Raw genomic sequence first — 25183 nt, 5'->3', positions numbered from 1 at the left:
CACTAGATTATTTCTTCACAAAAATTATGATGCACTTTATTTTGAAGCAACAAAACCAAGAAAGAGAAGGAGATCATTTCTTTTTTAAAGTGCATTATGAAGAAGAAAATGAAAAAATATAAAAAGACTTCTTTTAGAAAAGATTAATTACAAAAGCAAGTTGTGCAGTCTGCAGACCTAGTGTTTGTACCTAGTTTTAACTACTTTATATATAGTTTATATTTTCATGTAGTTAGAGGATAAATATGAGAGTGTGAGATTCTTTAGACCTGTCTCTAATTTTATCTTTTTTCTAACACCTTTAACAATGTGTTGTATTTGTCATGATTCCACTGTAGAATAGCAACAACAACAAAAAAAGAATTAAAATAAAAGATTATTAGCACATTGAGTAAATGTACATACTCTCTGTCATCCACTGTATAAATAAATATTAATTTTCAGAATGCTATACCAGCAGTTCAGGTGCCTTACTTAAGATCTTTATGCACTTAAGGATCAAGACTTAACAGGGCTTAGTGTCATTGCTGGTTCAGGCAGTAAAATACTGTAAAGAAAACCTATAGGAGAATGTTAATCCAGACTCAAAATGTTATAGAAGGAAGGTGGTCACCCAGTAGAGATTAAAGAATGAGTACAATCACTCTGTATGCAGATGCCAGAGTCACAAAGAACCTTTGTTGGGTCCACAACAAAACCCCTGTTCTTCAGTGATTCAGCACGCACACAGTGACATGGTAGTAGCACTGGAGCGCTGATTCTGTTTTCACTCTTTGACAGTATAGGATAAAAACAAATCTTTTGATAACACAATTGGAAGGCTAGAGCAGATTATGATGAGAAAATGCAACATCTGAGGACGTTTAATTTTTGATTCAATAAAAAAAAAAAAAAACAGCCAAGTGCATCAGCTGCTGTTTGGCTGTTTTCCACATCACAGAGGAAAGAAAAACAAGACGGACAGAGATGGAGACTAGCACAATGTCTCCAAAGGCCCCGAGACTTACAGTAGAAGAAGAAAATACACTGGTATCCCAGGTACTGGAGATCATTGGTGGGATCACGCTGGAGGCCCTACAGACTCTGGATCAGCCTGAGGAGAGAGATGTGTGGTCGATGGAGGAGGGAGATGACTCCGTGTTCTACAGCGATGAGGACCAAACTCATCAGGGCATCAAGGCAAACACATCTTGTGATTTTGGTGCCGACGTGAGCGAGCATCTTGTCAAAAGTGAAGCAGCTGAAGAACTTGTCCCACAGAGAGAGGGTGATGCAGGAGCAGAGGTCTTTAGGGACAAAGAAGATTTGGAGATGGAGAAGGAAGCTACTCTGAGTCTACAAGAAGAGGAATGCCAAGAGCTCCAGACACCAAAAACTGAACATGTGAATCAGTCAGAGCCGACAGATCCAGGAGCTGCAGCTAATCTAACTCCAGAAAACTTATTGATCCCCAGTGGAGAATCTCTGCAACCTAACTGCACAAATGCAGACACGCAAACACAGCCTGGGCAGAATACCTCATCAGAAACCGGTAAGAGGAGTGTACTACTATAATGCAGTGAAAAAGATTTGTTTATTTGCAGGTGAGGTTTTTTCTGTACAGAATCATGAGAAAAAGCGATTTGTCTCGTCCTTTCTTTCCAGAAAACGTACAAGTTAAGGAGGAAGAAGTGGTGCTAGAGGCTCAGACACCAAACCTAAAACCCTTTGATGTAACTAATGAGGGGAGTTATACAAGGCTGAGTGTGGAGGCAGAAGTCCCAAAAGAGAAGTCGAGTGCCGAACTCCAGATATCAGGCAACAGACAGCCTGAGGTAGACCAGGAGCCAGAGCACGACCGCAACTTCCATGTACCCGTGGGCTTTCATCAGGGCCTCAGTCCAGGCTACTCCACCCTGCCTCTGCTGAAGAAATCCAGTCACAGCGCCGGCCAACACAAATCCTTCGACCACCTCACCTCCTCCAAATACAGCACTGTGTCCTACCGCAGGATCCGCAGAGGCAACACCCGCCAGAAGATAGAGGAGTTTGAGTGCATGATGATGAATTTATAAGATGGTTTCGGTGCCATTTTCAAGAAAATAAAAACTGCTGGACATGATTCATAACAAAAAATGAGCATTAATGGAAACTGATTGTACGTTTGCTATTTTACAGGGTTTATACATTTATCAGTGCTAAAATCTACTTATAAATAGTATTGAAGATCTTTGTCATAACTCCCAAGTTCACTCAAACCTAACTCACAACATTTCTAAATGATCTGTATACTGTTTACATCTGTTGTGTAGTATCTCACTGGAGAGGAAGGCCTAACCGTCATCTCATGTCTAAGAGGTACTTAAGGTTTTACATCTGGTTTCAGCATGAAATCATCTTGTTATGTAAGGCAGGTATTTGAGCAGCAGATTAAATAAATAAGAAGCTCTGGGATTTATAATCCTACTTGCCATAATAACTAAGATGTTGTTTGGTATTAGAGCTTCTGCACTGAACCTCTGGAGAGAGACTGAGTAGTGAAACTGTTCGTATTTTCGAGTGATTAACAAAGCATACATGCTTACATGTGGCCAATGGCTGGTAAATAAGGAAAAAATAATAATAAAGTGATTCATGCCATTAAATCTTTATCATCATTTTATTTTTTTAGAGATGCATTTCCATCAGTTTGTGGTTAAAGGGTTTGATAATAGAACACATCGTCTTTAAATCACAGCACAGGTTTATTGGGTGTTTTAAACCAACACTTCCCCCTAGTGACAAAATTAAAAATTAAAAAAAAAAAAAAATCTACAAAAACCTACACCTAAATAACACAGAATTAAAAACTAGAGAAGCAGCCTCATCAAACATAAAATACACAACATCTAGAAAAGTAGATGTTTCACCAAAAATATGTGGTATTTTTTGTACAAACAAAGAAATTCTACTTTACATGCAAGTGACCTCATTATTTAACCCAGTCCCAACAGCACAAACACTTTTTACATTTCAAATCTATAAAGGCACTGTTTAATCTTTGGCAGTGAAATGATATGCTGTACTGAAAAACATATCAGATGGAGTGTTCGTCCATAGACATTCACCTGTAGCCCAGTTTTAAAAAAAAATAATCTCAGGTGCATTTCCTCAAATACCTGTGTACAGGATCTTTTCTAAAATTAGAAACTTCTGTGGCATACCTCCCTGACCAGAGAAATATTCCCTCTTTCCTCTGGTACAAGTGTTTAAACTCAAGGTCAGTCCATGCTGATGAATTAAAAGGACATTAGAAACATTGCACATCCCCACACCCTCTGCTTTACATCACACATATTCGTGCAACCAAAGTGTTTCCTCTGGGCAGTCGTGTGTTTAGAGGTTGGACCACAGAGAATACTGTGGTGTGAGGCCACTGAAGGTCTCTATAGTGCATGATTAACACAGAAAAATCACCAGCAGTCACCGAGTCATCACTGAGCGTGGTAGTGTGTGAACTGCCACTTCTGGAAGGTGTTGTTGGGTACACATGGGTTGAGGTGAAGTGTGTCACCCTGAGGCCCCGCCTCTAGGCACATGTGGTGGGAAACAAACTCTGTTATGAGGTGCTCCGCCTTCGCAAAGACAAAACAGGAAACACAATTAATGAACAAACCTTTAGCCTCTAAACATCGTCAACGTCAACATTTTGCTTCTACTGGATTTGAAGCAAGCAAATCCTGTTGTTTGACGGCACTGACTACAAATTCCTTCAATGACAGAGTTGTAAAGGAGAAAGAAAAACAAAGACAGCAGACAAAGCAGATGGCACACCCAAAGTCAACCTACCAGAGCTGAGTTGGAGGATTTGTGGAACCAGCGGAGTTCAGGCTTGGTGTTGTCACAGGATTCTAAAGCAAAGCCCTTGCCCTTGCCTTGGGGAGCGACACACAGGTCTTTCTGGCGAATGTGCCTCAGCCAGGTGTAATTAAAGTGTTGACTCTGTAAACCAGGGAGCGAAAGAGTGGAGTGACAAGGATGTAATTATGCTCCATGAAAACTGAAAGATGTTGAAAGATGGCTCAGTGGGGCTGTTTTGAATCCAAGAAGACCACATTAAGAAAGGCTTGGTCTCGTCTTGAGCTCCACCCTTGTTTATCGTGGCTCGGGTCCTTTGGTTCTGGACTCTGACTGCATTTGTCCTGGTTTAAGTCTATTCCTGAATCTTTTTTGTGTTATACCCCCCATAATTACCACAGTCATGAGGCCCAAATTGCATGACAGAAAAGAAAATCCAAACCTTGTGGAACATTTGTTAATATTTTGGTTAATAATAAATACTTGATTTATTAAATTACTTGAATAAATATTGTGTGTTTGATAGATGGATAATAGATAGATTAAAATACCTTGTTAATCCCTTGGGGAAATTCAGAATAAAATACAATACAATATATGTTTGCAGTCAAATAATATGTTAGATAAAATAAAGACGCCTACCTGCTTACTGAGATCACATATCTCGAAGGACAGAGAGCCTTTCTGCAGAGCGAGACATTTTCTTAAACCACGATTGAAGACCTACAAGTAAAGATAAGATGATGAACATTTTACAGAAGTGAAACAACAGTGCTGAAAACATTTGTTTACTTGCTGCTGTCTGGATAGTGTCAAGGCCTTAACAAGACAGCTATTCTTTGTTCCAAATGAGCACAATCACAGTCTCAGTTCAGTTCATTTTGGTTCAGGGGTTCCCAGCAGGAATAGCAGTGACTTCATGGGGGGAAAGTATGACAGGCCTTCATTTCTAACTGATCATTTAGGGAAAAGTAAACAAAATTTGAAGCGAACACAGAGCATTGTGATTGCAAGAGACAAAAACACACAAGGAATACAAGCTGCTGTAGGGAATTCACATACCAGGCCTTCAGCTTTGACTAAAGGAGCGTCCATGTCTGGATACACGTTCTCCAGGTACCACTTGAAGCTCTTGCAATTGAGCCTCTTCCTCAGCGCCACCTGCTCGGTGAGGTTGCCGATGTCAACGGCATTTTTATCCAGCAGGTGATGGTAGCCGTGGCCGTAGAAGAGGTCCTTGTACTCATCCAGCCAGACCTCAGCCACCCTCACCAGGTTACGCTCCACTGTCTTCTGCCTGTCTTTGGGGAATTTGTACGGGTTCTGTCCTCGGAAAATGTGTCCCACTCGAGAGCAGGGGATGATCTCGATTTCCCCGCCACACATCCAGATCTGTTCATGTGGCAACAAGCAAGAAAAGGAGTCATGCGAGAGGTGTTCTGTGGACTTCTCAAGTCACTATGGTCAATACTTGTGCATGAATTAGTTGGGCGACATACCTTAAATGAAATCTCCATGTTCTCTCCGCCCCATACATCCAGGCCAGGGTCATAGGAACCAAGCTCATAAAAGTACTTTTTGTCTATGGAGAAGAGGCCTCCAGCCATAACTGGACACCTGTAAGTTAAGATAAATGAATAAAAACAACAACTAAACATTAGTCTGAGTCGAGAAACAGAAATATTGATAGACATCAATAAAAAAGTAACAATGAGCAGTGGAACAGCATGGAAAAACCTGAGGTACCTGATGGGATCTGAGACGGTCATGTTGCTCTTCTTAATGTACTCCTCTGGTAAGGCGCTCCAGCCAAACACCAAAGGCCATTTGAAAATACCTCTTTGGAAGTTGTCAACCAGCATATAACTGAAGAGAAAGAGCCAGAACATAAGCTCCAACGTCAAAACCACTTTTACTGGTTCAACGTTCAGTATTACTCTAGAAAACATGATCCCATGTGTGGCTTGTCTGTTACTCAGATATGGTTTCAGTCACCTCATGTCCTTATCGCTGATGACTTCAATAACTGGACAGGGCACCTTCTTTCGATCCAGATAGACTCTCTCTAAGAGTGGCTCCAGCCAGCCCACGTTACACTCAACGTGGGAGTCAAGGAAGGTAAGAACCTCACCTACATTAGAAGAAAGCAAACATCCTGCTGCAGTTAAACAAACACCCACATCTCCATTTTAACAGTGCAACCCTGTAACACATAAAAGAGGTCTTTGAAAGACAGGTCCTTGTTGATGTATGTCAATATTATGCAAAAAAGTACACAGTAAATACACAAGAGAGCAGGTGCTGCGGCTCTCATGTTTGAGTGCTGTATTTGTTACAAAGCTAGTTATTACATAATCTGTCTTATTCTGTGCACAAAGCTCAGACAGATTTTGGATTTGCAAGATACAGAAACTGGGTCACAGTCTTTCTGCATTTAAAAATTACTGCATTCATTTAATCTATTTCGAATTTCAGAAACAGAGAATTTTACAGCAAATCCACACATTATTTTATGTCCACAGACTTTTCTTTCCAGTCAAAAGTCTGTAAATAAGTCTTAAAATATGTCGACATCCTTTTCTGATGAGCTCATTTGCGAGCACAAGAACAGGAAAAACATGGCCTTAGAGCTGTATGTCTTGTTGTACTGTGCCTCTATGCACATCATGTTGATTAGCATGATACAATTGTCCCTATAGTTAAAAACATCCAGTGATGATATTATGCACAATTCACACACCATTATTAAACTTAATTCAATAATAGGGAAGGGGATTCACTTCTGTTTTCAGCTGTTTTCATGTGAATTATCATCTTTCTTTTAGGAGAAAAATATCCCCTCATTCGATCCCTAATCACCTTTGTACATATGTATATATGCAGCATACTGCACATCAGAGCAGTGTTTACCTTTGGCGGCAGCAGCTCCGGCCAGCCTGGCCCTGATCAGACCCTGCCGCTCCTTCAGACGAATGATTCGCACTTTGGGAAACTGGGACATGTACTCATCCAGTGGGGCCTTCAAATTGTCTGCCAGAGAAAAAGTGATAGTTTTAACAGATGATTTTACACCATTAACAGCAGACAAAAGTACACGTAGACTGGATTGGATTGAATCCCTGATAACAGCTGGGGACTGTTTTGTGTCTTTGTTATGCAGAACTACAACAAATAGTAGATTTATCAATGACTGATCAAATGAAAATAACTCAATCAACAAAAATTCTGATAATTGTAAGTTTACTCAGTAAGAATGCCACAAATTCTCTAGTTTCAGCTTCTCAAATATGAGTAGCAGCTGATTTTCTCTGTCTTTCTCAACTGTAAATGAATATTTTTTATTGGGCCTGCGACGGACCTTTCTTGCTATTTTGTGAACGAGCGAATTTGCTTATTATTCAGAAAAATACTTAACAGATTAATCAATTATAAAAATTATTGTGAGCTGCAGCTCTAGTGTTATGAGTAAATAAAGACTGGAACCAAAAAAGTCAATATAAAAAATAAATATGGGAAAAGTTAATGTTTATAGCCAAAAATTGGAATTTATTATGAATTATTACTTACTTACTAAACCAAACACCTGCAGCCAGGAAAACCAGTGAACAATTTGGAGAGTAATTTTCAATACTGTCCAATTCAATACTGATGTATTATTATTCAGTCAATTATCATTATCAATGATAAAATATGTATATATTAGTTCGCCTGGCAAGTTGAGGCTGCAAACAAGGATTTGTATTAAAGTAATATGAATAATACTATTAAATGTGATGCTTTTTGGCATAGTGGGAATAACTTTCCTCTAATAATAAAAATCTAGACCTCTCCTTGTCAGTTTTCTGGTGTTGGCCATATCTTTTCCCCCTGTGGAGGACCAATCAGGGTAATATGCTCTACCTGTGAAGCACTTAGGACACTATTACCTTTGGTGCTGAAATCATCCACCAGAATGATCTCTTTGAGGAGGTGCGGTGGAGACCTGTTGAGCACGCTGTGCACAGAGCGAAGGAGCGTGGACCACACTTCATCTACGAAACAGAAAATCACACTGGTGGAAGGCAAGTCATCATGGACCAGATTCTGTGCGCACCTGGAAAACGCAGCGAAAAGGACAACTCAAGCTTTGCAATCACCTGCTGGATGGATTGAGAGGTAAAATGTTCAGAGAGAAAGACTCACATCTCAGGCCTGGTGTCTGGGATGGCACGGTCCACCGGGATCTGGTCACTCAGGTAGACATTAAAATGCCCTTCGTCCCATCTCTTCCTCACCTCTGCGTCTTCGTTACTGGCAACAAGTGCCGCCTGACCAAACTGGCCCACGGCGTTGGCGTCTCTGGGAGTGAGAGTCGCATCCAGAGAAAGCACTTTGTGGACACCTGGTTTTCTGACAGCAGTGGAGTTATCCTTTGAGTCCCCTCCTGCTTGGAGCTTGATTACAGGTTTTGGGAGTTCCTTCGTCGCATTTAGATCGCTCTTGTCAATTTTCCCAACCTGTTCCTTCTCTTTAGTAACGCTTACCTCCTTCTCTTTTACATCCTTGCTGTGAGGTTTGGTCGTTGTTTTAACAGGGTGTTTCACCTCGGCCTGATGCTGGCTCACTTTTGTTCCAGCCTTGGAAAGTTCATCCTTGACTTTTTCATTTGTCTTTAAATCCATTTTGTCCAGAGCGCTTTGTACATCTCCAGTTTTAATGGGTTCTTTCTTTGAGGTTGGTAGAGGAGCATGTTTGTTTTTCTCAACCCCTTGTGGTTCCTGGTTTACATCAGGCACCATTGCAGGTAATGTCACTTTATTCGAGGCATCTATTACTCTACTTTTCTCTAATTTTGTCCCGTTCATTTCCAGATTTACTGCTTTTTTCTTTGCAGGAACCACTTGCTTTGATGTGACATTTTGCAGGGCGGCCCCCCCTTGATGTTCAGAAACTACAGAGGTAGCCTTGGGAGGATTATCTCCCTGCTGCTGAAAAGAGTCCCCCTTTCTGTCCCTCAACATTTGGTCCTTTTTCCTGCCCCCTTGCCTGTACACTTGTGAGAGTTTGATGCCTGAACTAAGCGGTCCTTTGCCCGCATGTGTAACACCCAAGTCCACCCTCTGCACTGGATGTTTAAACCCCCTGCTCATCAGCTGTGTCACCCTGGACTGCTGCTTGAAAATCTCCCTCTCTCTTATCACCCGCTCCTTCAGCAGCTGACTGTTCACATCGTTTATCGATAGGCGAAGTGCAGCCATGTCAAACAGCAGCCAAATGACAGAGGCGATGAACACGAATGCTAGTACCCTCCCACTCCCCCTTAAGTACCTCCTAACCTTCATCATTTTTTTCAGATGTTTAAAAAAAAAAAAAAAAAAAAAAAAGGGAAAGGGCGAAGTGAAGAAAATGTCACGGTATAAAACTGCGTGGGCTGTTTCTGGTTTGAAGGCAAACTTTTCTCGGCTTTGGAGAAGTTAGCTGCCTGCGTGGCATGCTAGAAATACTACAGTGTTGTCAGTCAGAAACACAGCGGGCTCTGACAGCCGTGGCCCAGCACAATGCTACAATGTAATGTTATGTGTCCATACCGCGTCGCCCCGGTCAGGTCCGCCTGGAGACATTGTGTTTGTTTCGGGAAGATTCACCAACTTCTTCCCGACGAAAAGACACTTGGTTGCAGCTTATGGTTTCGTCCCTGGGTCTCCACGCCACAACTTTGACAGAGTTTTGTATGAGGACGTAACGACCGTAACTTCCACCTTGTCAGTAAACTCTGATTGGACAGATTGACAGGAAAGTCTCGGCCTGCACGGAGCTGACAGCAAGCCAGCCGGAGATAGCCACCAGGGGACAGGAAGCGCTGTGTCTTGCCTTCAAAATAAAACGTTCAAAGTCCACAACATTTATCTTCTCAGGTAGATATGGAGTGACAAATCTTCTTGCAACAGGTGAAAAAAAACAAAAACAAAACACAAATACAGCAGCTACTAAATATATCTTATGAATGGATTGATTTTGAAAAAAATGGGTAAAAGGCTCCACCACCTCTCCTGTATAAAGCTGGTAAAAAGACTGGTTTTGTATCTATTTACAGTCATTTTGTTTATCTTTTTGGTATTTTTTGTCTTTCTGTAATCATTTTGTTCTCTGGCATTTTTTTTAATGTCTCTTTGTGGTATTTTTCTTGTCTCTTGACCTGCTCTAAACTTCCAGATGGGCAGTCTTTAATTATAAGTCCCTGACAAATTGACAGATACCATCAGCTGATGAAGACCATTTGACATGATCAAAAGCCCTAGAACAGCTCCTATACGGACCTCTTGGTAAGACAAGGTCTGATTTTACTTATCTGCCTATTCCAAAGTAAAAATGAACTTTGAAACTAGATTATTAAAGCTGATGAGACAACAATCAGAGTTTCCTTCTCTGAAGCTTCCATAATTAGATGAATAGCTACTTGAAGGACCTTGTGAGATTGTTTTCATCTGCAGTTTCAAAGGTCAAGAATGAACCATGAACTGCAGTATGAGTCATTAAGGTGCTCAGAACAACATGTTTTTATTATGATGACTTCTGTTTGAGTTTAGTTTTTTAATCCAATGGCTCAATAAAACCCTGAAATGTGCTTAATGGGACTTACTGTTCAGTTTTGATGTGTTTAGGATTAATAAGAAGGCATATTAGTTATTTATGCTATTTATTCTGATGTCATGTTTTATCAGTGATTTATGAACTTTTTTGTAGCCACGAAATTGAAATGTTTGCGCTAATGTTTGAAAATGTATACGCATTCTGGGTCTGGCTTGTATGAATGTGTTTTGTCCTGTAAACCATGCAAGGTGGGCACAGGCATGACAACATGATAACAACATAATTCATCTGAACAAACGCCATCTCTGTTTGGCAACTGAATGGACCATGGTTCTAATAGTTTCCCGCCGTATCAAGCTCAATTGCAAACAACTTTCTTTAAAAAGAACTTTACTTTGTACTTTCTAACCGGAAGCGCTTTCTTAACTCAGTAGTTTTACAGCTTCACGCTTTCTTTGGTGAAAAGAAAAAAAAAGTAGTGGCAGGCCAGTGTAGACGTGAAGCGGAGAGCCACAGGGTAAGCCAAGCAGTGTGTGCAGCTTGCAGTGACTGATAGGGGCTGAGCATAAAAAGTGTCTTAGGTGATTGTTTGTTTTGTTTTTTTGTTAAAAAAAAAAAAAAGTAGCTCTGACATCATAATGTCCACTGTCGTAAGCAAACTGCGACCGACACTGAACACACCTAAAAATGTAGTTTAACCTGATTTACCGCTGTGATTAATTTGGAGTGAATGTGGGCTGTCGTCAAACGCACCATACACAGAGCAGGTGAGTTTCTATCAGTGAAGCACATCAAAACACGGACCCAGAGCTGGCGCAATGGCTACATTGTAGTTGAAATTAACATCACAAGTTATGGCAAGTCATGTCGATCCTCTCATATTAACGTATTTTGCTGGGGCAAAGAAATGAACCGAAAATTTCCAGTTAATTGCCCAGTTATGTGCTTTATTTCGTCATATAAATCTGCGGTGAATTCAAGTAATTGAAAAAAAAAAAAAAAAAAATCATTGGTTTCACAACTGGTCAAAATTGGAATTAGGCCCGTTTTACTGCTGCTTTATAAAACTAAAAGGGCTCCAACTAACGATTATTTTAATTATTGCTTAATCTACAGATCATTTTATTGATCAGTGGAAAATCTGTTTCCATGTCCACCGTGACGTCATCAAATCCCCTGAGAGAGAGAGATCCGTCTGAGCAACAGTCCAAAACCCAAAGATATTCACTTTACCATGACATATATCAGAGAAAAGTAGCAGGCCCTTGCATTGGATGAGCTAGAATGGTCGTAATTTTTGCTTGAGAAATAACTAAAATGAATAGATTCATCAACTTATAGTATAGTATAGTTCTTTGTTTAAGCATTTAGACACATTTTTATTAGTTTGAGAGTGATAGCAACGTTCAGTTGAGTCCACATTTATATTATGGACTGTACCTTTAATGATATGAAACATAGCAAAAGCAAAAAACACAAACACAACCAAAACCAAAACAAACAAACAAACAAAAAATGCCTGAAAAAGGACAATAACCCCAGAGCAAATTTTAAACTCGTGACAATTTATGCAATTGTTAAGTAAATTGTACTTTTACCAAACATGTATGGTAGCAAAATATGCACACGACTGTGAATAGAAACACAATCGATTCCCCAGTGAACATTTTAGTGAGATTACCAATATAAAACACACACACTGGTACAGGCACACATGCACAATTACATTTGTAAAACCTATGTTACTGTGGCCATTAGGCAGTGATTAGTGAAGGCGGCGACAGGTTTTCCTCTTCATCAGCAGGCCTCTCCTGGGAGTCCCATTGGCTCCATTCAGCCTATTAACAGTCCCCGGCATGAGGAGGGAGGGCAGTGGTACCTCCCATGGTGGCTGCCCTTAGCCACACTACACACGCTTTCATTAGTGTGTTAGCTAAATGATTGGCCTCAGGATAGCCCCCGAGCCCAGCAATGCATGTGTTAGCTTATATGTTCCATCCACCAGGCAATTTATTAATTTATTCATCCATTTCTGCATTCGCATTCAGTGATGCCGTCATTTGGTAAATTTGATTTGTATTTTCTCTAAACTGGTGGGGCACAGGGTGAGGACAAACACAACAGAGGTGACAGAGCAGTGAGAGTCAATCACCAGTGTATACATTTTCATCCACAGCGGCATTACCTGAAGTGATGTGTAAACATACTGGTGTCTGCACTGCTTTTAGACCTGAAATGATTAGTTGATAAAATTATTAGTCAGCAACAATCTTCATAATTGATTAATGGTTTAAATAATTGTCCAAGCAAAAATGCCTTTTTTTTCCCCCATTTTTTAAGCCTCTGAAACCTGAGGATTTTGCAGCTTTTGTCTGTTTTATGTAATTGTAAATTGAACATTTTTTTTTGTCTTCAAACGAGATTTTAAAGATGTCATCTTGGTGTGTGGGAAATTGTATGTAAAATAATCAGCAGATAAATTGGTAATGAAAATAGCTGTAAGTTGCAGCCCCAGTACGCAGTGCAGCTGATCTGTAATTGATTTAATATCTGTAAATTTCAACAGCTTACAGTGTATTGAGTTGATATATTGTGAACCATCTAAATGCTGTCCCTGCAGCCTATTGAAGTTCTCTGAGGGGAAATACCAGCTGAAAAACAGTTCAGTTCACGGCTAAAGATCATTAACTGTGTCATATTGAACTATGGAGCATTCTTTCATTCTTTAATTGTGCCTGTTGACCTCAATACAATGTGGGAGTTGGATGAGTATAAGGGGATCTAATAGCTATCTAAAATGCCCTCCTCTATCAGAAATATTATTGTAATGTACATACTTTGTGAACGGGATCAGTCTTAGTGTCTGTTATGCTTATAACTTCAGTACTCAGTTAAATTCAGTTTCATTTTTACTTGTATATAGCGCCAGTCACAACATACATTAATCTCAAGGCACTTTACAGGGTAAGGTCAAGACCTTATAATATTGTAGAGAGAAACTCATCAATTCCCACAATGAGCATGCACTTGGTGACAGTAGAGGGGAAAAAAATCCCTTTTACCAGGAAGAAACCTCCAACAGAACCAGAACCAGAACCAATAGCCTTGACTTTTGAGAGTGGTGGGAGTCAAAGTTCAGCACTTAATCCAACAAGCATGTAAAAAATAATCGCCTTTTTGTTATCTGTAACATAAACTGTCGTGGCGTTTCCCACCAAAGGGATTACACAAAATGAAGGCAAATGGAAATCTTGCACTGACACTAGCATGTGTAAAATGAGTTAAATGCACTTGTATGATATCTTCAGAACATGTTAATTAGACCCTGGAATTAAAATTACAACAGTTGGTCTGTGTAATTTACATAGAGGTCATGTTGTGCTAATATGGGACTCGTTGAAATAGACAGCCAGCAACAATATGGTTAAGTCTGACCCACTGACATTTTCAGCTTCAAATTATGCACATTGTGTGAATTAAATTAATTAGAGAATTCATTAAGAAATATGGCTTGCGGAAACGTGTATAATATTTAGTTATGTGATGTAATTTTCTTTCATTGTTAAAGCTAATTTGTTTCATAACAGTTCCTGCGGTAGTTTCCCCCCAGTACTAACTATGATATATGTAATTTGTTAGCCATTTAATTAATTATGATTAGAACTAGTGAATGTACAGCTTGTTTTGACAGATGGTTCCCATCAGGGAGACCTTTGCACAATTAACTTATAATCAATTACATCCCATTTTTTTCCCGTTTGCTACATCTTGAAGTTTGTGTGGAAAATATCCACAGCATATGCATCAAATGACTGCTTTACTGTGACTATATCAAATGAGCAATTATCTATAATTTGCTCAATGATACAAAGCAGACAAACAACTTTGATCCATTTCATGCTTTGTGAGATACCTGCAAGCTATAGCGTGTGGACTGCTCACTTAGTGACCGTTTCATCAGTGTTTAATTGTTCTGTGTAGCGACTTATCTCCTCTGTTTGATGTGTTCATGGGATTCTCAAGTCGTGAATGTTTCCCCTTCTGAACTAGACCACCGTAAAATATTTATTGATTGCTTTATTGCATATTTTGCTTTACTGCAGATTTTACTCTTTTCTCAAACACATAATGTGCGATTATACTGAAAGTGATTAAATTAATGCTTTGTTTTTGCCTATTGACATATTATTTATTATCACATATTTTATCATTTGTCCTTGTATGTTAATGCAAGCATTTCTGTTGCCAAACCTGTAAAAACTAAATCTGGGAGGCTATTAGAGTACCCCTCAGCCCCTCAGCTGTACTTGTATTAGTCCACAAGATGGAGCTTTAGTTCTGCTCATGTTGTGCGCTCTCTGCTGGGATGATGATCCTCCTAGGTTCCTGGAAAAATCTGCAGCAAAGACTCATGTTGTTTTATTCCCTTTGCAATATCTATATATGTTTGTAAGTTGAAAACATATAATAAATCAGGCTTATAGGGTTTTGACCTCTACCTCTATGAAATATTTGTTTTTAATGGACATAGATAATTTGTGTAAACCTATGATAATCATAAGACATATCATCAATGACGCAAGTGTAGGTGCTTTGTTTTATATTCCAGCACACAGCTCTCATGATTTATTTGTTTATTTGGTATTATAAACCCTTGTGTTCCTTTAGTAATGTGTTTATAGGAAATTTTCTTCACTAATTCTGTTTATTTCTTGCTTTTCTTCAGGCTTGGAAAAAATAACTGCCACAGAGCAAAGGAAACCATTGCACCTTCTGCAGTGAACAGGTAGAAAATCCTCTTTTTGACCATCTCTGCTTTGCCAGGAAAGAGAGAGGAGATAGAAACAGCTAAACGAGACGATGATTTTGTGTTGATCATCATGTGTTTGTGTGTTAAATGAATAATTTGAGAATTAGTAAATTGTTTTTCTCATTTCACTGTTATTACTGTTGAAGCCTGTGCATTACAGATCAGGCCCTGATTCAATTCAGTTTTGTTTTGTAATGCCAGAGATTTTCACCAAATAAGTTGAATAACGCTCCTGCCTAAGAAGTCCACAGCCTTTATCGTTTTTTTCCCCAGGTGACATGAAGGTGATACTGATTTGGCTCCCACCGGACATGACTTAATGTCTGACATAAAAAATAACTACATAATTTGTCTCAATCCAGAGGGCTGACTTGGCATGGGCAGCAGCAGTCCTAAATGTCACCCTATAATGAGTTCTGGCCAAAGGTACACAGTTAGGACAGTGCCCGCTGGCACCTGGGATGCCCACTGGCTAGCTTTTTACCCCACAGCCATTTGGACAACCCCAGTTTTCTTTGTGAACGCTGCCGTACACGATTTGCATCCGAACAAAAAGTTTTAGTATTGTGAAGTTTCATTTTACCCTGGCAGTCGAAGACAACAGATTATGTTTAGTTTTATAGTGCTTAAATAGAGCATAAATAATGAATAATATCTTGATAAAACGCAGTAGAAAAGAATAAATAGAAACCTGCAGGTATCCTTAGATCACACGAAACGGCATATAAAAGAGATCACTCTTTAAATCAAACAAACTGGAGAAGAACAGATGGGAATCTGCAGTGTCACATGTTGTAACCTTCTATGACTCACCACTGCTCAGTTGTAAGCTATATGTAGATAATGCATGAATGACATGGACTGAAATTATTGCAAAGATCATATAACACTCTCAACAATCCGCCAACTTGCCGCCCTCTCAAAATGAATGCAGGGAGACTTTCAGTTTTGAGGAACTTGACTTCTTTTGTTTGACTGGTATGAGACCTATTGGCAACACGCTGGGTTTATTATCTTACAAAGGCACAGGAGATGAGGGAACATTGTATCTAAATTAACTTTTTCTATTTCCCGGTGAATGAAATCAATTCCATCCTTTTATGTTACTTTTCATCTGCCTTTTGTCTTGTTGCGGAATCTTTTCTCTTTCTCTCTCATTCATCTGTTTTGCCCTTTCCTTGATCTGATAGCATTAAACATATAATTAAGTCATAAAGGAGGGGACTGATGAGTGTAGCAGATGGTAATTGCGTCCTACATTTGAATGAAATGATATGCATTGCTACAATTTACAGCCTTCGCCTCATATTTTATTCAGCAACCTTTTATCTCTTTTCCTGCAGAATTATTCTGCAATAAATTTAGACATCTTATCAATAGCTGGAGTGATAGTGGCAGAAACATGGAAAAAATGAGCCTCTGCCGTTTTATGCTGTTTAAAATAATTTTCCATAATAAAGGAGCTATCAGAGCTGCTCTATCACTGTAGAGGGCTGGATATTCCTATTTCTAGTAAGACTGCCCCTGGTTTGTGGACGAGCTGTCACTCTCCTGTTAGTCAGAACACATGTGAAAGGATAGAGGGAGATGGATTTAGTCAAGTTCAGCTGAGGTTTCTGAACCTCACGCAGGGAAATTAGACAAGCACCATAACTTTCAAAGCTAGCTACCTAAAATACTAGCCGAGATAAATAAGTTGTATGATTCTCTAATCTGAAGGTTAAAAAAGGCCATTATTGTTAGGTTTGTTAGGTATGTTAGAAAACACACCAATAGATCCCCAAAAAGAGTGTTGCCAGTGTATTAAGTTGTTATCACCCTATGAGGTGTTTCTAATATTTTTTCCACTCTGTTTATATCAGCATTCAGAATAACACAGCACAATTCAACAGCACCACGAACCACTGCCTCCCAACTTACCATAAAGCTGAGTCTATACCTCTCGAAAATACTCAGAAACCTTGAAAACATTGTAACTGTCATGATGGTAGGATTTGTTGCAGGTCTGTTGCATTAGACTGTATTAGCTTTTGCAAAATGCACCTAATGGTGAGTGTATTTAACAGTATGTAGGAGTGACGGAGACGGTGTGGAGCTGGATCTCTGCATTTGTCTTAGTCATACAGACTTATAATTCAGTAGAAAAGCTTGATGCCAAAACAGCAAGTTAAATGGGTTATGTTTGTTGCCCTAGTGATTACTCTGCTTCATGCCCAGGTAAATTTTGTCCAAGAAAACAGCACATTAGGCGAAGCATAGATACACCGCTTTGTCATCCAACACTCAGTTAGGTCCCTCCTTCGCAGGATCGTTCGTACCTACTTCCACATGAAAACTTTACTCCTGTAATAGCAGTAAGCAGAATAGTTGAGTGGAGACGTGCCAGAAGGAGCTTTTTGTTCCACTGACATGCTTTCCTCTCACCAGTCCCTAGTGAAGTGCTGGACTCCACTGATATTTGAGAACTGGTAGCGATATAGGTTTAATTCTCATGTTACCCCCGACCTGCCAAGTACAGGCGTCTGGTGCCAGCTGGAAGGCTTTCATATGTTGGTGTGCAAGGGTGGGGGGTATTAGCAGGGGCAGGAGAGAGGAGGGCAAGTATACAGTACATACACAAGTGTCTCTAGACCTTGAAGGTGCTGCAAAAGTGCTTTCCACATGTAGACACCCCAGGCACTTAGCGTTTAGTCATGATGCAGGTCCATTACCTTTAAGTATAAGTACTTATGTTTGGTCGCCTGTTTTTACAGCCCTTCTAGCTTGAAAGGAATCTACCCGGGGTGACCCAACTCTATTTATTGATGCCTCCTGAGTTTCCACTTGCTGGTAATAGACTGGAAAACACAGATAATGTGTTTGATCGATCAACGTGAACAAATTTCATTTGTTGGGATCAATAACAGTTTACAGTTGACAGAGCCCAAAGAACTACATTTATTTGAGCTTTTTGATTGAAGCTGTCTTGGCAAGGCGGCAGTGTGAGGCACTCCAGACTGGGCCTATGTGGCAAGCATGGACTCTTCTGTTCCATTATTGCCAGCAATCTGTATTTAAAACTAATATCAGTGTGTGCTGCATGGCTTGGGGCAAAAGGCACCAAACCAATCTGATATACAGCATGTGTTTCTTTTCGGTTCCTTGTGATGTGAATTAGAATGTGAAAAATAACAATTCCCTTACATTTTTCACTGGTATCCATTTTTTCATTTGAGGGTGTAATGATTAGATTTTTTTCCAGCAGCATGATTTGTATTATGTTTTCACTGTGTTCAAAACATAATAGAAAAGTGATGTGGAACCAAAGGGAAAAAGAGGAAATTAACTGACGTGCAGAAGAAAGACGTTTCCATGGCTCAACCTTTTGCAGTTTTCTTCATGTTTCTGCTTTTCATGATCATGCTCTGTGGAACGCCCTGAAGACATGAGAGCCCTTGCTCTGTGTCATACAGTTCCAGGCCAGGCCGCTACCTTCTGCACACACAGACAAAACAGCATGAGATGGGAAGTCCACATGGATAAACATTTACTATGGTAGGTGTTGCTCCAGGCAAGTGCTATTCAGGGGGAATTTACTGTGTATACCGGTGTTACTGCAATAATCTTCTTACAGAGGTGTGTTTGCAAAGCTTTTCACTCCAGTGTAGTAAACCGGTTCATGTCGGGCTCAGCATGAAAGGCGACACATGTATGTATAGATTAGGATATTTGTTGTATTTTACTTTTTTTTATTGACACTCAGTCACACATGCACCGTCCTGCTGTCATAAGTAGTCCCCTTACAAATGCAACATTTACTGGTGCATTTGTAAAGATATGCAGTGCCAGGAAATGATTAGGATAGTCAAAGTGTACCCCCAACCCACCCCACCCCAACCCCCTTTTTTTTTTTTTTTTTTTTAAAGATTTACATCCTCACTAAGAGTGGATGGTCTTTGGGCTGAGAGCAGTCGGCAGGTTAGGGAAGTCATAAATTGAGAGATGAACTAACACATATTTTGGTCTTTTAACAGGATTCTTTGACAGAAAGAGAGATAAAGAATAACACCTGTCTTATCTTAAAACTTAGAATTAAACGTAGATATTTAGATGCTGAACTTTTTAAGTTAGGATGCCGAACTAGTTATCAGACATTTGTCTATTCACACATCCATCAGACATAGCTACTATATCCTCCATTATGTCTAATAGCTAGTTGCTACCTGTGTCTGTCTTACTGTTTGGTGTTGCAGTGTACAGGACGATGCTATGTGAGTGGTAAGAGTGAATCAAAACAGAGGTGAAGGAGTCTATAAAGTTCATTACACACAGTCATTTGATCTATTGTTAGTATAAAAATATTGATTATAGCCATTTTAAGGCTTTAGACTTTAAATCTTTCAATAACAGCCAACATCAATATGAACAATGTTCAAAAAGACAATCTTAATCTGTCATATCTTACTGTACAGTTCACATAGCAATTGTTTTAACATTTTCTTTTACTGTATAACCCCTTTGTGACCCCAGCACTGTAGACTACAAGTACAATGGGCAGTGTTAGTGTAGATGCTGGTGAAGATGGTGCCTTTTTGCAGCTTGCTCTTACTGCAGGCTCTGTGTGTGACTGCTGTGTGGCTGTATTCACAGGGAAGGGCATGGACTTGGATTGGAGGACAATGCATCAAGACTGCTGGTCCCTATGCCTTAGATTTGGCACAGGTTAGGGAGAGGCATGAGATGCATATTGTTTGTGTTCATTTGAATAAGGACAAATGTCAGATTTCCATGGCTCCGGGCAGCTTGTATGTTAGATGATCAACTCTTTTGGGCCCCTGGATGTGGGGTCATCAGTAGCGCTTCCAGGTCACTGTCACTGCATGCCGGTTTGGGGCCATAATTGACCTTTTGACAGAGCGCAGGGAGACAGCCTTTCTCTGAGGGCAGGAATAATCACATTAGATTTACTTGTGTGCTGTGCTCCTGTTGGCTAATTAAAGTGTTTGTTCTATTAAAATTTTAATTTGTGATCTAATATAATTATTTTATAGTTATTTGCTTTATTTTTTTTGTCAGCTGTGGTTTAAAAAATATGACTTCCTTTTAAAACAACAAGTGATTAAATATTGATATAAATCGGTGACAGGTCATTGATCTTTTTCTGAAAATAAGTTTATCGTATGAAATTACATCTGTAATGCTATGACGAAAGCTCTGACCAATGTGACTGCAGCACATCACTCATTTCCGCTGTTTTCCATGACTTAAAGTGAGTCAGTCCTCATTTACTTTTATGTTTGGTTAACATTTATGTTATGTGCGAACAAATGAGTCAGTACTTCTCATAGCATACTGTAAAAGTGCCATCATTCCCTGTTGTCCTGGTGTGTGTGGCTGCAGAGAAAGGTTGAACACAGCCCATATCCCATAAGCCATTGAGCTCCCTTAGGCTTCTTTCCGGTCCAGGATCTCCAAAGAAGCGTGCGTTTACCCTTCACTGTGCTTGTTATTCCTCACAACATAGCACCCACGGCCATGTCTCCGTCTTCATAGCCCTTAACACTAACTTTCATTCACACCATGTACTGTGCTTACAGAGGGGACATAATTTTTATCCCCCTCTCATCTCTTTGCTAGTCTTCTTAAATTAATTTTACACTAATATTCTCCCCTCTCCTGCTTCCTTCTTTTAATTCATCTTTACCTAAACAATGACATGTACCACAATGTACCACAATGTACTTGGTTCCTGAGCTTTAACATGTTGTTGAAAAACTCAACTCCCATCACTTACACAATGCTTGAAATGCTAGAGAGTCTTAGTTTCTAACATTATGTATCAAATCCAGTTGCGAGTGTAGAAAAATGCTTCCAGCATCTTTGCTGGGATCTTGAGAGTATTTACAAAAAAAGCAGCAAGAATGCCAAGGGCCAAGCCTTTGAGACCAGGGTATTACATTATTAATTAAAATACAAGTCGCCTTGTTGCCCATGGGTATACAATGTAACACACTTGATTGAATTGGGTAGTGGCAACCTAGGCCTTTTGTATTTTGCGCTTGAAGGGACGAGAGAAATTTGAGCTCGGCTGTATTACTCTACACACAAAAAACTGTTTTGAGAAACGGTTGTGAGCTGTCATTGAAAGCTGTGGCAGATTTAAAATGCGCGTTAAATTCCCATGCAGAAGCTGGACTTGATCCATCAACTAACATTATTCTCCCATAATGTAGTTTGAATTTACTTTAAATAGCTGTTAAAAAGTTTTGATAACAGTGCATTAATTTAATTTGTTATTTGCATCTATTCCATTAGACAAACTAGCCTCCAGTTTAATTATATCATGAGGATATATGATGATCAGATCTATCTGGCTACTGTGTGGCTATCTGCATTTCAGTCTGCATCAACATTGACTGTCTCCCCCTTTTTTGCAATAATACGAAAGCATTAATCCAACTATATTTCAGTTTCCCTTATAATGAACTAATTCTGTTGTTATTTCATTTTAGTGGGATGTAGTGAAATAACATAAAGGAAACTTGAGAGCACTCATACAGAGAAATAAAAATAAGCAGTTTTACAGACAGTATATTTCTCTGTTGATCGTATATCTACAGTTTTTTTCAGTTTAGTTATCAGTTATTACAAAAATGTCCTCACATTGTAAGTATGGATGAAGCTAATGGTTATTTTCATTAATTGTTTGGTCTGTTTAGTGTTACTCTGCAGCTTAAGCAGCAAACACTGATTATTTTAACTGATTGGTTCGTAATCACAAATCCCACCTCTTTCATGTAAATCACTTACACTGGTAATCCCAGGTTTAAAGGGGCTATTTGTACGTTTTCTGTGCCATCAAACGTGGTTTCCTGCCTGGAGCAGGTGGTGGTGATTGTTGCTTGACGAGAGCTTTGGCCATCATTATTTTTATAACACAAGAGGCTATAATACGCCCTCTGAGCAGTGCTATGTCTTCAGGGCAGATTGGAGGCTAGAGTGAGCTGCTATTGGAAAGTGACGGGAAGGGACGGGGCTAACTGGTTAGCGTGTTAACTTCAGTAGAATTACTGATAGTGGAAGTAGACGAACATGATAGTGGCAACAGCTAACACTGGTGTTGCTCTCCACCACTGAGCCTGTAATGTTTCCTCCAGACTGGTAAGTAAATGGCTGTTAATGCCAACTCTAGCTATGTAGCAACAGAAAACTTGCAAAAAGCTCCTTTAACAGAGTTAATTGTGAATGTAACTTTTAAACTTTTGATTTTTTTAATGTACCTACTTAACCATAAACTACTACTAGATTAGTTAATTTTTGAAGTCTTGTCCTTACTGACGTCTTGTCTCCACTTAGGCCACCGCCACACAGCAGGGCGTGCTAATAGTTTTAGCTGTGTGATACCTGGATAATTGGAGGACACCTTCAGTTCTCATTGTGCTGGAGCTACCCCCCATCTGCCAGTCCATGTTCTGTCCATAACCTCCACGTGTCATTAAAAAGACATGCCAACCAAGACAAAAGAGAGTATGAATACTGTATGTATACTAGACTATGTTTAAAATCCAATAATCTTTTCTCATTTTTGTCTGTCATTGTCCAACAGTTCTTGTGTAGGGTGTATTTATTTCATCCACACCTTATTGGCTATAGTTTGTCATAAAGTGAGGACAAACTGTATGAGTCTCCTTTCATCCTCATTAAGGGTCTGTTCTACAGAAGTGTGAATATGTAATCTTTTAATAAGCGCCTTGACAGAATAAAGTTGGTTCCGGTTCTTTTAGTGCTGGGGTGGGAGTGGTAATAGCACCCAATACTGGACAAAAGGTAACTGTAATGAGTGCTGGTGTGTGAGTGTGTGTGAGTTAGATGGAGACGCAGAGAGAAAAAAGATTGTGTGTGTGCATGAGTGAGAGGGAGGAGAGAGAGAGAGAGAGAGAGAGAGACAAAGAGAGAGGAAGACCCCGTATGTCTTTGGCCATTTCAAGAATCAACATCTGGGGTAAAACAGGAAGTGGAAATTTTCAACTGTGCTCCTTTTCTAATTTGAATTTCTCCTCTCCTCTCCTATCCTCTCCTCTCCCTTGATTCCTACTGACCTCCAGTCTAGGTCTGTTAGATGTAGTCCAGGTCATAGCAGACAAACGAACGATGGAAATATCAAAGCCAGCCCAAGGCCTTTACATTCGGTTTTGTGCTCCAGGTAATCACAGTGTGTAGATCAGTGCAGAGCACAGCTGAGGCCTTGTCTTCTCTTTAGCCTTAGTCTTTTATTCCTGTGTCCTCTTTCATGGGGCTGAATTCACTGTCTCCATTTCTGCTGTCATGAGCAAATCACAAGGTTAATTATGTCTTAATACTGTGGGGCTACTGATATCCAAAATGCCTAATGAGATTTCATTAATTGAAACAGTATTGTCTGTCTAATGGTAATATATATGGACTGAATGGAGAAGCTGAGAGCTGTGGGATGATGTCTATCCATTAGACATAGACCTGGATCCACCTGGAAACAAAGTGTCTGTCAGCAAAGGAGCCCAATTGTGTGAGATCGTGGCTGGCTGTTGGGCGTGCGATGTTCTGAAGTGTATCGAGAGGCACAGCTGAGTGAGTCGAATAGTCTGTGGTCTATTGATAACTCGCGCCTGTTTTAAAATCCTGGCACAACAATGCAACTAGGGCCTTGTGTGCTCCACTGAGCAACAATACCTTCTCTCACTGGCAGCTTCAGCGTAACGATGACAAACAACAATAAAGGAGCTCTTTTTTTCACGGGCCTCTCATTCCTGGCACCTTTTGATAAGAATATTTTTAAGTTTATCCAGAGATATACTCTAAGTATTTTTTGGAAATAATTATTTTTTGAAGTTTTAGTGTTGTTATTTAGATAAACAAAAGCAGAAGATCAATAGACAGCTGTTAGAAGGAAGACACAAAGGCTCACTTTGCAGAGAGCTACTTATCTTTATTTCTATCTCCTCTTTTCTGCTTTCTCCACTGCTATCTGCCCACCTCCACGCACACACACAATACACAATACACACACACACACACACACACAGACACACATGCTCACACACTGGCGTTCTTCATTCCTCCTGCCTCGCTCCTCTCCTTGTCTGTCTCAGTGTGTGTATAGAGCTGGTTGGCTGGGCTGGTAGCTGGGAGGTATGGTGGAGTGTAAGCAGTGTTGATGTGGATGGCCCCTGGTCAGAGGCCAGGGCCTGGCTGTTAAAACGCAGCCTCTTTTGTGCGTCAGAGCCAGCATTGCCAGTCCTTTTCCACCCCTGTCGCTAGGGGTGGGGAGGCATTTACCCACCACATGCATTCATTCCATTGGCATTGCTTGATGCAGGGCTAAATGGCATTGTTACAACGCGCCTCTGAGAAGTGTTGACAGGTCCATATGCTAATTTTAATGAATACAAGGGAGCTGTGGTTTTATTCACCTCAACTCAGCTGCAGAATCCTATCTGCACCTAGACTAGCAAATATAATTGCAGCAAACTCAAATGAGCTCATTAGGAAATGTATTGAATTTACACATTATTTCCAGTAGTTAAGCTGAGTTATTTTCCCTAAGGACTCAATTACATACTCATTTGTGACTCAGGTAAATGGTTTTCTGTGTGTGACTTTTTCAACTGCAAAATTGTAGTCACTGAATAATTTGTAAGAAAGCTGTTGTACAAGCACATCTATTGACATTCATTTGTGTGAGGATTTCAAAATGGGTGGGGGTTGGGGGTTTGGGGGGCTACAGACAAGATAACTACCTGCTTTTGTTCCCTTACTCACTTCATTTGATTAACTCATAACATTTTATTCACTTGTGAATTATTTGAACGTGCGCTCATTTGTCTTCAGTGGGTTTCCTCGTAATGTTTTTGTTCACAACAGCCTTGTTGTTTTTCTGACACATGTGATTCCATCAGCGAGTGTGTAGCTGAACTTTATCTAGTCAAAAGTGCGAGTACAAGTCCTTTTTCCACAATGGAAGAAGGACAG

At 39.9% G+C, this 25183-nt stretch overlaps 2 protein-coding genes and 1 long non-coding RNA gene across 5 annotated transcripts in view; 2 read left to right on the top strand and 1 right to left on the bottom strand.

Moving 5' to 3' along the window:
* Positions 1-720: 720 nt before the first annotated feature.
* Positions 721-2624, top strand: LOC139613991 (uncharacterized). Its single transcript, XM_071471078.1, has 2 exons — positions 721-1531; positions 1645-2624. The coding sequence occupies exons 1-2, from the start codon at positions 967-969 to the stop codon at positions 2052-2054; spliced, it is 975 nt and encodes a 324-aa protein (XP_071327179.1). The 5' UTR covers positions 721-966; the 3' UTR covers positions 2055-2624.
* LOC139613915 (polypeptide N-acetylgalactosaminyltransferase 5) lies at positions 2625-9581 on the bottom strand. Its single transcript, XM_071470971.1, has 10 exons — positions 7999-9581; positions 7743-7909; positions 6727-6846; positions 5812-5947; positions 5563-5682; positions 5316-5433; positions 4879-5208; positions 4459-4539; positions 3808-3960; positions 2625-3593 (listed from the first exon to the last, which is right to left on the bottom strand). The coding sequence occupies exons 1-10, from the start codon at positions 9138-9140 to the stop codon at positions 3453-3455; spliced, it is 2508 nt and encodes an 835-aa protein (XP_071327072.1). The 5' UTR covers positions 9141-9581; the 3' UTR covers positions 2625-3452.
* Positions 9582-10866: 1285 nt separating this feature from the next.
* LOC139613832 (uncharacterized) overlaps positions 10867-25183 on the top strand; it is a 62843-nt gene continuing 48526 nt past the window's right edge. For all 3 annotated transcript variants that reach the window (XR_011686840.1, XR_011686838.1, XR_011686833.1), the window contains exons 1-2: positions 10867-10903; positions 15113-15172. This is a non-coding gene — a long non-coding RNA (uncharacterized lncRNA). The remainder of the gene's footprint in view (positions 10904-15112; positions 15173-25183) is intronic.

The sequence above is a fragment of the Trachinotus anak genome, unplaced genomic scaffold (genome assembly GCF_046630095.1).
Source record: "Trachinotus anak isolate AG129_WGS33_773 ecotype Australia unplaced genomic scaffold, CSIRO_AGI_Tana_v1 ptg000001l, whole genome shotgun sequence".
Classification (NCBI taxonomy): Eukaryota; Metazoa; Chordata; class Actinopteri; order Carangiformes; family Carangidae; genus Trachinotus; species Trachinotus anak.
Note: the sequence above shows the minus strand (reverse complement) of the source record. Positions and strands in the feature narration are given on the sequence as shown.